The sequence below is a fragment of the Thamnophis elegans genome, chromosome 1 (assembly GCF_009769535.1).
Source record: "Thamnophis elegans isolate rThaEle1 chromosome 1, rThaEle1.pri, whole genome shotgun sequence".
Lineage (NCBI taxonomy): Eukaryota > Metazoa > Chordata > Lepidosauria > Squamata > Colubridae > Thamnophis > Thamnophis elegans.
The window spans coordinates 4,756,628-4,771,754 of NC_045541.1; the positions used below are offsets into that span (position 1 = coordinate 4,756,628).

General features: G+C 40.1%; 1 protein-coding gene across 1 annotated transcript in view; it reads left to right on the top strand.

Moving 5' to 3' along the window:
• Positions 1-15,127, top strand: part of INO80D (INO80 complex subunit D) — a 58,559-nt gene that overhangs the window by 28,809 nt on the left and 14,623 nt on the right. The window contains exons 4-7 of the mRNA XM_032216447.1: positions 1,147-1,898; positions 2,797-2,905; positions 10,030-10,254; positions 13,418-13,521. Coding sequence (XP_032072338.1) covers positions 1,147-1,898; positions 2,797-2,905; positions 10,030-10,254; positions 13,418-13,521 — 1,190 coding nt within the window. The remainder of the gene's footprint in view (positions 1-1,146; positions 1,899-2,796; positions 2,906-10,029; positions 10,255-13,417; positions 13,522-15,127) is intronic.

Sequence of the window (15,127 nt, forward strand, 5' to 3'; positions counted from 1 at the left end):
GGGCAGCTCATTCCAGAGGGAAGGCGCTCCCACAGAGAGGGCTCTCCCCCCTGGGGGTCACTAGCCGACACTGTCTGGCCGACGGCACCCTGAGGAGGCCAACTCTGTGGGATCGCACTGGACAATGGGGGGCTACCGGTGGCAGTAAGTGGTCTCACAGGTACCCTGGGCCTAAGCCATGGAGCGCTTTAAAGGTCATAATTAGTACCTTGAATCGTACCCGGAAGACAACCGGCAACCAGTGCAGCCCGCCTAAAAGGGGTGTAACATGGGAGTACCTGGGTGCCCCCATGACAATCCGCGCAGCCGCATTCTGGACCAGTTGAAGCTTCCGGGTGCTCTTCAAGGGCAGCCCCATGTAGGGAGCGTTACAGTAGTCTAGGCGACTACTGGTACTCTGGCATTTCACCATTTAAGGAGTTTAAGGCACCATACACAATTCTTTCAGTTCTTCTATATCCATATCATCACAACAATCCTGTCAGGATGGTTAATTTATAAAAATTAGAAGTATAAGAAAACCTGATAAATTTCATTGTGAATTAGGGGCTGAGCTCAACCTCCTCCTAGTTTATCAGACATCAAGTATATTGCATTGCACAGTTTTCTCTTGGAATTGGTAAAGTTGAAATGATAGACTTTTCCGTTCTTAAACAATTTTCTGCGACAGGCTATTAAATTAGACAGTTCTTACACTTTTCTTCATTTCAAGCATAAGCCTGAAGTGTTAGAGAATTAAGTTTCCACAATGTGTTAATTCTAACACAGCTATTTTTATTAGGATATGAAAAAAGATTGTCTTGGAAGATTTCTGTTACACTTAAATATAATCAATCCCATCCTCCCTTTCAAACGGGCATCATTTAAATATGCAGGTTATAACTGCAAATGTTCAGAGCTCTGGGTATGGCAACTGTTCCCATAAAATGTTTACTGTAATTCATGTTTTGCTTCCATTTTTGAAGAGTTGAGCATGACAGTTGATATGTCCTTCACTGAGTCTTACCACAAATATAAATAGATATTTTTTTCCTCAGGTTTAGCTCGACTGACAAAAGTGTTGATTAGCTCTTTCTTCCTGATGCGTTTCAGACATAAATATTGTGAGAAAAATACATATATTTTTTTTGCTTTTGATTTTCAAAGGTATTGCAATAGTCACCTACAAGTTCTTGGCTTTTTACCGAAAAAGGAGAGGAAGAAAAAGAACGATCCAACAGAAGAGGTAAAAGTCCGGCATCAGATGGATTCAATAGCCTTCAGCCTGACAGTTCCTCCCCTGGCTTTGAAGATGTCCAATGGCCTGGTTGGGATGTCCCTCTCTCCACCAGGGGCCCGGCTTCCTCTCCACTACTTGGAAGCAGAATTGGAAGACCCCTTTGCTTTCAACGAGGAAGACGAAGAGCTCAAGAAAGGGACAGCTGTGAAGAAAAAGTTGCAGAGCAAATTAGCCCAAAACCGTCAACGCCAGAAAGAAACTGAGATTCAGAAAGTTCGCCAAGAGCACTTTAGCCCCGCCCCTGCACCTTCGCAGCAGCCGCCTTTGCAACCACAGCAACACGCCCATCTCTCACCTCTCCCAACGTCTTTAAAGCCAGCAGTGCATCCGCAGGGCTTGGTCTGCAAGTCACCTCAACCTCAGAATACCAGCCTACCAATGCAGGGAGGGGCGCCCACCACGCACGCGATAGCACAAGCCAGGCAATCGGCCAACAAAAGACCTCTGCCTCTCTTGCACCCTACTAAGGTTCACGCCCCAGATCCACCCAGGGCTGACAGGATCCTCATGAAAGCCACAGCCTTCTCCCCATACTCATTCTGTAGGAGCCGGTTACAGAGACTGGTGAAACTGTGCACTCAAAAGCATCAGCTGGATGCTGATCTCTTTCCACATTTAGGTAAGTACGGAAGTATATCTGCATTTCTGCATTTTGATGGGTAATTTATTTATTTATTTATTTATTTAGTTAGTTAGTTAGTTAGTTAGTTAGTTAGTTAGTTAGTAAGTAAATTTATAGGCCGCCCAATCCCGAAGGACTCCGGGTGGCTTACAAAGCGAAAATAAGAGAAATTAATAAAAAAATAAAGGAAAACAATTTAAAAACATCACACATGCACCCAATCTGATTGGGGCTGGACCCCAGCAATGAGGTCAACAGCCCCAGGCCTGCCGGAAAAGCCAGGTTTTAACAGCTTTTCGGAAGGCCATGAGAGTGGGCAAGGTCCGGATCTCCGGGGGTAGCTCATTCCAAAGGGTCGGAGCAACCACAGAGAAGGCTCTCCTCCAGGGGGCCGCCAGCTGACATTGTCTGGCTGACGGCATCCGAAGGAGGCCCACTCTGTGGGATCTCACCAGCTGTTGGGAGGTATGTGGCAGTAGGAGGTCTCGCAGGTATCCTGGTCCTAAGCCATGTAGGGCTTTAAAGGTGATAACCAGCACCTTGAATTGCGTCCGGAGACCAATAGGAAGCCAGTGCAGCTCGCGGAGGACAGGTGTAACGTGGGTGTACCTCGGTACACCCAATATTACTCGCGCGGCTGCGTTCTGGACTAATTGTATGTGAGCAAACTAATTGGAGGAACGTTGGGTCTTTTCATTTGTTTATTGGAAAGAATAAGGTAATCCATAAAGGAATGTCTCAGTATGCTTCCTCGGGATATACAGGGTACTCCTTACTGTTTACTGATTACTATTTCATCATAAAGTCAGAAATATAGATCGTCTGTCCTGGAGAAAGAAATCCAGGGGCACTTGAATGTGTCTGAAAGAACCTCATCTTCTTCCTCCCTTTTCAGGGTTGGACTGGTCTGAAGATAGTGGAGAAGAACTGGAAGAATTAGATCAAACCTCTCCATACCAAGTTGCATGGTCTATCCGGGACGCCCTTAGATACGAAAGGAATGAGTGAGTACACGAAGAAAATAATACACAATAAAACATGGTTTTTAGATGCACATTCTTTTGTAAAACATAGACATTAATGAAGAAGATGATTAAACTGATTTTTGAAAGTCCACAGCACTCACATTAGTTCTGATTCTATTTGATGCTTATATATTTGGAGAGTAAAGCTTAAATATAACTGACCATTCAGAAAGATAGGTGTTTGCATGTTAAACCCATTGTCCCTTAATTCTGAATTTACATAATTTGTATAATTACGTAATTGATGTTATCGTTTTCTGTAAAACTCTTCTTTTAGTGGGCATTAAATGAAATCTAAATGAAAAATTTCCTCTATCGCATTTATAGTTTGTTCATTGAGGCTATTAAATGTTTTGCTACTAAAAGTTTATTCTTTGTTCAGCCAAGAGCACAAAAAATATTGATTCTACATTTCTTGTACTTTGATTGAAAATGAATCTTTTAACAATATAATTTATTGAGCAGATGATACCATTCGCAAAATTTGCAAAACGTGATTCAGACAATGCTGAAACTTGTGATCAGAATCACAGATTCCTACAATTGAAAGTGGCTATTTTATTAAAGTTTTGTATTCATTTATTTTATTTTATTTATTTTTGTTACATAATAAACACTGTTCTTTTGTGAACAGTGTTGTCCGAATACCTCCTTTAACATTCCCACCAAAAGACATAATTCATTTTACATTATATTTCCATTATTTCCAATTTTAGCCGTATTACTTTTCTTCTCATATTTTTTTCATTTTGTTTTTAACATGTACAAACTATAATTTTTCTTTCTCTTTAAAAATAAACAATGTATCATTTCTTTTCCATCTATTTTCCATTAACAATATGAATGTGCAAGTTTCAAATTTCAAGTTTTATATAATCAACATAACATAGTTATTTAACAGCTTTAAGGTTCTTAATATAATTCCCACACATTCTAATTACAATATATTTTTACCTTGTTAACAACCTCTCTTTCTACTGGATCATATCATTCTACTATTCTCCTATTTCTAAATTTTATCTTCTCTTTTTCCTTTTTATGTGTCTTATATCTTTTCTTCTATATTTTCCCTCTCACTTTTCGATAGATTTTTTGAATATCTTTCTCCCACATTCCTCTTTCCCATCTCTCTTTATTCTCTCTTTATTTTTGGCTAATTTCTTTTTCGGATGTCGTTTCCCTTTTTTCCCCTCTCTGCTCTCTTTGTTCCTTTACCCCTTTGAGTTTTATTTTCCATTTCTACCTTGTTAATTCCTTGCTCATTTACATTGTTTGTCTGTTCCCCTCCTGTCTCGACTTTCAACAATTTTTCTGGTTCCTTTTCTCCCTCTTCGTTACCTTTTAATATTGCTCGTGCACTTTTTAACATTTCCAACAACTCCTCCCTCCATGATCAAATGTAATACACTTTTAATATTTGTATATTTTACCACAATTAATTTAGTCCTTCTTCTTAGTCCTTCTCTTTTATATCAGATCCCAAGATAATCCAATCCTTTTCCAAAATTCAAAAGTTCTATATTTTCTTCCAGTGTAAACAAAATAAAGTCAAGTACCCTTCTTCAATTCCTTTGTTTCAAGATGGTCTTATGTCTCCTCTCTCCAGTAGGTGGCTTTTATTGTTCCTTTAGGTAATCAGATCACTAATTTGTCACATCTTGTCGGTAGTCCTTTGAACCAAAAGTTCAAAGTCCATATTCCAATTTTTCTGATCTCCCGCCGCCTCCTTTTTTTATAGCAATAGCAGTTAGATTTATATACCGCTTCATAGGGCTTTCAGCCCTCTCTAAGCGGTTTACAGAGTCAGCATATTGCCCCCCAATAACAATCCGGGTCCTCATTTTACCCACCTCGGAAGGATGGAAGGCTGAGTCAACCCTGAGCCGGTGAGATTTGAACAGCCGAACTGCAGAACTGCAGTCAGCTGAAGTAGCCTGCAGTGCTGCATTTAACCACTGTGCCACCTCGGCTCTTTTTTTTAGCTTTAGGTTTTTCAAATTCCAAATTTATTAACAAAGTTCTTCTTGATCTCAGTACTCTCTCACTGATAGCTTTCCCCTCCTTTCTTTCCGTCCTTCGTATTCCGAGTGACGTTTAGGCGCTAGCTTAAAGTCAAGCAAAGTCTCTCCTGGCCATCAAACTCCATTGTTCTAAGAAGAGCTATGTTGCAGATCTGTTCTTCAGGTGACTTTAACTTCTGTCTAGAACCAGTGCTGGGACAATAAGCACACCAACAGGATTCAATGTCATCTTATTTTGTCCCACCTAACTCAATCCCTTTCAGCCTTCAGCCATCAGATAAGGACTCCACTACATCTCCTGCCTGGTCAGGTGGAGATACACTACTGAATGATGGATGGCTTTCTTGAGTAACATGGGAGAGAGAACTGAGTACTGTGATGCCTGTACAAGAATGGCTAAGGGCTCATTTGTTAATCCTCCATTGTTACAAACTCTCTTTATAAGTAGGAATATCCCCAGAATTTCCAGTTATCACAGATGGTCCAGATGATACCAAAATTTTGATTCTCCCTACTATTTTCCTGCAAACAGTATCTAATTTTTGTTCTTGTTGTTGATCAGCCAAGTGTTGATCCATTGATTGTGACAGGAATCGATTGGCTGCCTGGTTAACCTAGCGTGACATTGTAGGCTAGAATGAATAACTAGTCCAAAGTAACTCAGCTGACTTTCATGCCTAAAATAGTACTGGAACTCATAGTTACCTGGTTTGAAGCCTGGAGCCTTAATGATTTAAGGCTGTCAAAAAATTCTGAAATATTTAATCGGATAAAATCCACTGAATCCATAGAAGACTTTTGTTGAAAAAAGTGAAAAAAGTAACTTTGTCGATAACGTTGAAGTAGGGAAATCACATATGGGAACATTATAAAAGAAGGCTCTTATATTGCCCATCCAAATCAATATTTTATTTGTTTGTTTGTTTGTTTGTTTGTTTGTTTATTTATTTACTTATTTATTTATTTATTTATTTATTTTATTCATTCATTCATTCATTCATTCATTCATTTATTAGATTTATAGGCCGCCCAATCCCGGAGGACTCCGGGCTTACAAAACAAGAAGAATAATTAATAAAAAATAAAAAAGAACAATTTAAAAAAAACATCACCCATGCACCCAATCTGATTGGGGCTGGACCTCAGAAATGAGGTCAACAGCCCCAGGCCCGCCGGAATAGCCAGGTTTTAACAGCTTTTCGGAAGGCCATGAGAGTGGGTATGGTCCGTATCTCTGTGGGTAGTTCATTCCAAAGGGTCGGAGCAGCCACAGAGAAGGCTCTCCTCCGGGGAGCCGCCAGCCGACACTGTCTGGCTGACGGCATCTGAAGGAGGCCCACTCTGTGGGATCTCACCGGCCGTTGGGAGGTATGTGGCAGTAGGCGGTTTCCTGATAGTCGGATGCGCTAGATTGAGGAAGACTGACAAAGAAAGTGGTATTGGGCAGTTGCATGAGGAAAGAAGAATCAATTATTGCCTCCACTGGCAGGAAAAGTATCTCTCTTACAAAAAGCAATCCCGATATCTCAGCCAACAATTTAAAGCAGCAAAGTAAAAAATAACAATAGACGCAGGTGGTAAAATTTCTCAGATGGCAAAAGCTTGAAAGAGTTTTAATTAAAGCACCAACTGATCCTTTTAGGAGAACAGATTTCATAAATAGAACATAACAAAATCTCTCACTGGTTGCTCACTCACTTACAAGATAGGAATTTCTAAAAACAATATAGTACATTGCCGTTTATATGACTTAATTATGAACAAGAGCATGGACTTGACTGGACATCCACTCCATGAGATTGGTCCAGTCAAATTTCACGTTTTTCATCATGCCTGGGACAGGAAAGCAATGCAACAGATGTTTACTTAGAGATGCTAGCTGTTGCGAATGCTAGCAAATGCTGGATATGAGGTCTTGCTTATGACTTGGGGGGTTATGGGAATGCTGCAATGGAACTATGCTCCTAGCAGCATGACAGCATGCCTAATCAAGTAGCTGGATTTCATTATAGAGTATGTGGATTCAGCCAAAGTATTAGTATTGGGTGATTTCAGTCTCCTTTTCCTGGGAGACCTCAGGAATCTATGACTATCGTAACAAACATGGATTTGTCTCAGATCTTTACCGCCGGCCTCAAACAGCTGGGTACATTTTAAAGCTGGTATTTTCCTCAGATCCATTGTACAATAAACTGGTTCTGGGGGACATTTCTGCCAGTCCACTGTAATGGGGGTCTCCTCCTTCACTGCCTCATGAAAATGGGGTTAACTAGAGCCACCAACTTCTTCTGAGAAGAGGAACCCATTAAAATGGTCCCTCCAGACAGCAGATTTCCAACAGGAATAGTGGATCCATTTCTTCGGATAATTTCCCTGTAAGTCTGTTGAACACCTTGTTGATTTCTGGAATATAGAAGGACTCAACAGAATTACCATTGATTTGACCTCTTGCTATCCATTGATCCTTTGCTGCTCCTTTGGTTCATTGAGTTGTCCCACTGAGTGGGAAATGGAGCAGGTAAAGAGATGCCTGGAGTCACACTGCTAAAAAAACAAGAAGCAATAGCAATAGCAGTTAGACTTATATACCGCTTCATAGGGCTTTCAGCCCTCTCTAAGCGGTTTACAGAGTCAGCATATCGCCCCCAACAACAATCCGGGTCCTCATTTCACCCACCTCGGGAGGATGGAAGGCTGAGTCAACCTTGAGCCGGTGAGATTTGAACAGCCGAACTGCAGAACTGCAGTCAGCTGAAGTAGCCTGCAGTGCTGCATTTAACCACTGCGCCACCTCGGCAAAGGTGGCAAAATATAATGAACAGAAGGATGTAAGCCACTGTACCCTTCTTGCACCTGGAGAAGTCTCTTTTGGGAAAGGATGGATCAGAAGATCTAATCAGTTTTGGTGGCGATCATTTGGCTGAATATTTCATTGCTAACATCGCTCACATTTACTCCAAGTTGGAAGTCAGATAGACATATTTTAACAAAATACAGAGATGATGTCATGTGCTGTTATGTTGGAGGTTTTTTTAAAATTTTATTTATTTATTTATTTATTTTCGAAACAAACATATATTGTAAAAAGTATATCAGCTGGTTACAAAAAGCTTTTGTGCATCTCTTCCACCGTCATCAAATATAATTCATATTAATTCAAATATCTTAACTCAAATATTTACTATATTGACATCATCATACCTCCACTTTTATTTGACTACAGTTATTTAAACATCCTTCATCCTTAAGTATACCAAGATTCAATCCATAACCACATGCTGGCATTTCATTTACTTATTTATAAAATCCTCCATTGACATTAAGTCCTCATATCCTGTTTTAGCTAAACATCCATAATATTTAATACCAAAGTTTTCTAATCCTCCATGTATATAATTTATTATCATTATCCTTTCTTTATTTAACTATATCCTATATCATAGCATTTTCCCCCTATTAGATAAAATTTAGCTGTATATAGTTTTGTTTTTTAAATTATAATTATTATTGTTATTAATAATCGTTATATATAGTCCAAAAATATTTCTAACCTTCCCTTCTCATATCCAATTATTACTTATCATAGCGGCTCAACATTGTATACATTACTATCATCATCAATTTTTATTTAACTATACCTATTACCAATGGATTTAACTAGGTTTAGCTAATTTTGAATCATACTCTTCCATCTATCAACCTGTATCTCTCTAATAACAGAACAGTCTTATATCTGCTGCCATTTGTGGATCCAATTCTCGTTGGAGGTTTTTGTACCTGTAGTTCCCCCAAAAGTGGACAGAGCCTCTGCTGTCTTAGCTCAGCCACTTGATGTTGGACCCCTGTCCCATATGGCTAATAAAAGTCACTAAGAAAGGGATGGGGGTTGGATCTAGGTTACAGTCAATGATCTTCTGAGGGAAAGAGAAATTAATCCCTTAGAAGGTTCACTCATTCCTTGAGAGGGCAGGCCTGGATCTAATGAAATTAAATAACCACCATCCCAGCTAATTGTAGCTTTGTGAGGAAGATTGTGGGGTGAGAAGATTGTGGGTTTGCAATTGCACTTTATAGGGGATACAGATAGTTTAGGACAGGGGTAGTCAACCTTTTTATACCTACCGCCCACTTTTGTAACTGTTAGTAGTAAAATTTTCTAACCGCCCACCGGTTCCACAGTAATGGTGATTTATAAAGTAGGGAAGTAACTTTACTTTATAAAATTTATAAAGCAGAATTACAGCAACCCCCCCACCGCCCACCATGAAAGCTGGAACGCCCACTAGTGGGCGGTAGGGACCAGGTTGACTACCACTGGTTTAGAATCACGGAGGTCAGATTTTACATCTCAGCATGAGGGATAAATGACTTTAAGAATGATCTCGTGGCGAGATTTGAAGGAGAAAGTCCTCCTAGATTGTTTAGCAGTTTGCAATAATGTTGACCTTTGGATTATCTATTGGAAGTTGATGGTGGGGGGCAGCACGACATTGTTCTGATTAGCCTCTTACCAACGTAGGTTGGTCCAAATGGTGATTGCAGGGACAAATGTTAGCCCCATATGCAATTCATTACAGAGTGCCTCAGTGTCGTTTTCATTATCCTGCTTAATATCTAAATGGAACCACTAAGCGAGGTCATTTATATGCAGATAATATCTCCAGGATCATTGGGAGATGCTGTGGAAGTCATGTCCTAAGGTCTAGAGCAGTGTTTCTCAACCTTGGTGACTTCAACTCCCAGAATTCCCCAGCCAGCTATGCTTCTGGAAGTTGAAGTCCACAACCAGCTATGCTTCTGGAAGTTGAAGTCCACAGGACTTAAAGTCACCAAGGTTGAGAAACACTGGTCTAGAGGCCCTCAGAGTCTGGATGGACAAAAATTAGCTAGAACACAAACCAAACAAGGTGATGTGGCTATTTATTCAATGGATTGCTCCATCTGTGACTTTTGTTGGAGCTGTACAACTGCAAGAAAGACTGGGCTCGACAAGCCGATTGGGCAAAACCAGAGGGCTTTTTGTACAGATGCAGTTAATACACTATTTGCAGGCTATTTTATCGGCTTTCTCCAATCTTACAGGCCTGATGATGATTATGCCAGTGGCAGAAGAACCCGCATTTCCCAACTTTGCACTTACTTTCAGCAGAAATACAAGCACCTCTGCCGCCTGGAGCGGGCAGAAACTCAACAAAGGAAATGCCAACATACATTCCGGAAAGCATTGCTGCGGGCAGCAAACAGAGAACCGGAATATGCTGGGCAGCTGATTCGAGAACTCCATAGAGCTTCACGTCCTCGGACCAGGTGAGGAAGTTTCCCATACAATTTGCAGCAACCTAATTCTTGGGAAATGCAAAATAGCGTTTTAATGGAACGTGGAAAATTCCAGCAACAAAATCTAAGAATCAAATCTTCTAATATTATTAATTTGCATCTATGATTTTTCTACCTGAGAATAATCCCACCTAACAAATTAATTCCAAATGAAGAGTGACAGAATATTATTGATTAATTGCCAACATTGGTAATAGGTTTTAAGTTTCCAAGTTTCCAAGTTTAATAAAATTTGTATGCCGCCCACTTCCATTGGGACTCTGGGCGGCTCACAACAAGACAAAGAAACATTTAAAATTTTAAAATAGAAAATACAATATTAAAATTCCACATCATCCATTCCATCTAAGCGGGGCTGGATATCAATCAACAGCCCAGGCCTGCCGGAACAGCCAGGTCTTGACGGCTCTATGGAAGGCTGGGAGAGTGGTGAGGGTCCGGATCTCTACGGGTAGATCGTTCCACAGGGCCGGCGCAGCTACAGAGAAGGCCCTCCCCCGGGGAACCGCCAGCACCCGGAGGAGGCCCAACCTGTGAGATCTTGTTGGTCGTTGGGAGGTATGAGGCAGGAGGCAGTCTCTCAGGTAGCCAGGTCCTAAACCATGTAGGGCTTTAAAAGTAACGACTAGCACCTTGAAGCGCGTCCGGAGACCAATGGGGAGCCAGTGCAGCTCGCAGAGGATAGGTGTAACATGGGTGTATCTAGGTACACCCAAAATCGCTCGCGCGGCTGCATTCTGGACCAACTGTAGTCTTCGAACACTCTTCAGGGGCAGCCCCATGTAATTTGCATCTATGATTTTTCTATCTGAGAATAATCCCACCTATCAAATTAATTCCAAATGAAGAGTGACAGAATACTATTGGTTAATTGCCAACATTGGTAATACGTTTTAATTCTGAATTCAGATTGATTCCAGCTTTTACTAATAAAGTCTAAATGCCAGACTAGAGTATTAGGGGCACAGGGGGGGGGGGCTTTTTTTCCCATAAATGACCTTGGAATGGGTTAATGGAATGTAATGCTGATGCTATCCCTCTTATTTCATTACATTCCTGAAGCAAGGGTACCAGTTACCAAGATATTTCTGGTCAAGAGACATGACTCACCTACGTCAGGAAATAGAAGACACTTAAGGCTACAATTTGGGGTTCCAGCTCTGTCCTGGATTTCAGAGTTGGAGTTTGATTGAACAGGTTCAGTTGAGATGAGATGCCCGAGGTAGGGTTTTGTAGGATTACCTGTTGTGGTACGCTCATATATGGGCTTCCAAGTTGCACTGGATTTCTATTGACTTCTGAGTGCAATGCAAGGAACTGGTTATCATCTATAAAGCTCTTCATAGCGTAGGACCTGGCTGCTTGTGAGTCCACCAGTTTTTGATTCATCAGGTAAGATCAGGCAAATCATGGTTTGGGTCCATCACAAGCAAGAAGGAGAGAGGGAAAGAGAGAGAAGGGAAACCTAATTGGAATTATTGACTCAGTTGGCTACTGAAATTGAATGAATTTTGAACGAACAAATAATATCCCCAGAATGCAATACTTAGTTTTTTCAAGGAGAGGGCATTTCAGTCCAAAATTGTTTAAACCCTATTTTCCTAATCTGGTAAAAAGAGCCAACTGACAGTGTATCTAACTTGTCTAGATTGAGTTCAGTTTATTAGTCATCAGTTTATCCATTATCATTATTAGATATCAGCTGACCACTTTGATTGTTGATCAGAAAAGTCGGCAGTTCGGTGGTTCGAATCCCTAGTGCTGCGTAATGGAGTGAGCTCCCGTTACTTGTCCCAGCTTCTGCCAAACTAGCAGTTCGAAAGCACGTAAAAATGCAAGTAGAAAAATAGGAGCAACCTTTGGTGGGGAGGTAATAGCATTCCGTGTGCCTTTGGCGTTTAGTCATGCCGGCCACATGACCACGGAGACGTCTTCAGACAGCATTGGCTCTTTGGCTTTGAAATGGAGAGGAGCACTGCCCCCTAGAGTCAGGAACGACTAGCATATATGTGCGAGAGGAACCTTTACCTTTAAAATATACCAGACACTTGTGAATCTAATACTGCAAATGCCAAACAAAAAGTTTTTCACTTCCACCTTCTGTAGTGAAATTAATATCTGAAATTGATATTAAATCCACCTAAAGGATCCAGAAATAGGAGTATAGTCTGATATATTAGGCTGAAAAAAGCCTTATGGTTACAAAGCTAGTTCAAAATCATGTAAATAATATGTGCAAATCAGCACTATTTTGCACATTATACACATAATTTTTTGATATTTTAAATAACTTAGTTTCATTTTATTTGTAAAGAGACTTATAAGAATATTGAAACCCTGATCCTTAACTATTGAAAATTTTAGTCAATCTGTCTTCCTGTAATACCTGCTTTATATATGTATGTGTGCATTTTAATAGAAAAACAGCTTCTCAGGAACTTGTATTTTGTTTATACAAGCTTATTTGTCCTCAGTAGGAAGAGACATATAATACACAATTATTTTAATTGTGTATTATATAGAGAATAGATACATTGGATGTTACAAAGAGTGCAATTTCTGTGTTATGCAGTGTACTTGTCTTTTACATATGGTAACATCTACTAACTAGAAATAAATACTAACACCGTCTCCTGCTTGTGAATGTTTTGCAGGATGGATAAAATACTTCTGTAATAGCAATAGCAATAGCAGTTAGACTTACATACCGCTTCATAGGGCTTTCAGCCCTCTCTAAGCGGTTTACAGAGTCAGCATATTGCCCCCACAGTCTGGGTCCTCATTTCACCCACCTCGGAAGGATGGAAGGCTGAGTCAACCTTGAGCCGGTGAGATTAGAACCGCTGAACAGCAGATAGCAATCAGCTGAAGTGGCCTCTTCAGTACTGCACCCTAACCACTGCGCCACCTCGGCTGTAATGTGAAAGTAGACATGAACAATAATTAAATGTTAAGATTTTTGATAAGACTATGTTAATAAACACCTCTCTCTCTCTCTCTCTCTCTCTCTCTCTCTCTCTCTCTCTCTCTCCCTCCCTCCCTCCCTCCCTCCCTCCCTCCCTCCCTCCCTCCCTCTACCTCTACCTCTACCTCTACCTCTACTTCTACTTCTACCTCTCTCCCTCTATTTCAGCTCAAGCCAAGTGAAGCAGAGGGATGCATCACCATGCGGTGGAACCACAAAGGGTGAACCATGCACTAACAAGGCTCTTCCATTCACTAAACATTGTTTTCAACGTATCCTTTTCATTGTTCCTCTGTTTATTTGCGGTGGATGAAAGGGATGAATTTTGGTCTATTGTTGTTTTCAGTAAATAGCACTTGACATCTGTATTTGGTTTTACTTCTTTTGCACTGTGCATTAAGACAGCAGATTGACTTCTAAAAGTAGGCCGGTATAATTGATTTATAAGGCAAGAAAGCCTAGTTGGAAAACTAAGCCTGCAACTCCCTACTTAGAAATAGTGAGTACAGCATAATTTTGTATGATTTTAATGACTAGTTTATTGGTTAAAATTTCAGCGTTTTTTTTAATAGATAAAAAATGGTGAATGCATTAACTGTAGGAGCACATAAGTTCTGCTAATTATTTTATTTATTGTTATCAAATTTCTGCTGAATCTTCAGGACTCAGGAATATTTAAAATATACTAAAATGCAGCAAAAATCCAAAGAATAATAAAATATTAAAATATAATATGTAATAATAACAACAGGCATTTATATAGTAGCAATCATCATTCTTTCTTAAAGATAGCCCAGGGAAGCTTCATCTTTAAGCTACTGGAAAGTTATCGGCAAGGGACCCGTGCTAATTTCTAGAAAGAGCTTGTTTCATAATGTAGGTGTTATGGTGTGGAATATCTCCCAGGAGAAGGGGTATCGCAAATCTCCTGAGGGGAATTTATCAGTTGGGTTGAATACGGTTAGATAGATAGTTCTGTAAGTATCCAGGTGTCAAGCTAAGAGCATTATTAATTAAAACTAGCACTTGGAAAACTATTGGCAACCAATGTAGGCTACAAAATAGGTGCAATATGTTCATCATGATTCATGTCAGCCAGCAAATGAGCTACTTCATGCTGAAGACCATTCTGAATGGTCTTCAAAGGCATCAAAGTAAAATGAATGGCAGCAATCCAGTGGTGGGTTTCCAAAAATTTTGGAACCTCTTCTGTAGGGGTGGCCTGCTTTCTGGGTCCACTGGTGGAACCTCTTCTAACCGGTTCGGTAGATTTGACGAACCGGTTCTACCGAACCAGTAGGAACCCACCTCTGCAGCAATCTAACCAAGGAACGATAAGGGCATGAGTCACTATTGCAAGGTCCTCCCACTCCAAGTAAGGTTTCAACTTTGCAGCTGATGAAACTGCAAAGGCCTCCCTGACGTGGTCTCCCTGTCCATTTAGCAAAAGCTGTGAGTCCGGGAACATATGAAATGCAGAAGCAATGAAATAAAAAAGTAAATATTCCAAATTAGATTAAATGAGCTCAGAATTTTAATGTCTTCCTTTTACCCTGTTCTTCATACTTTATACAGTCACTTAAGTGTCTTTCTCCATTTTTTTTTGTTTTGCTTTTAAACACAGGTTTATCCTTAGTTTATATTCTTTCTAGGCACGAAAAAACCGACAATTGTAAAGTAAGCAATGTAAGCAGGAATGTCAACACAGAAATAACCTTGTAGATGAAATAAGAATAAAATATCTGAAAGAAAATAGCACACTACATAATCATAATGCTGAAATGTTTTAAAAATCTGGTCATGCAAGATACTTCTAGGTTAGAATGGAACAATTATACATTTTAGCACAGGCTACAGACTGTATCATTAAAAACCTAA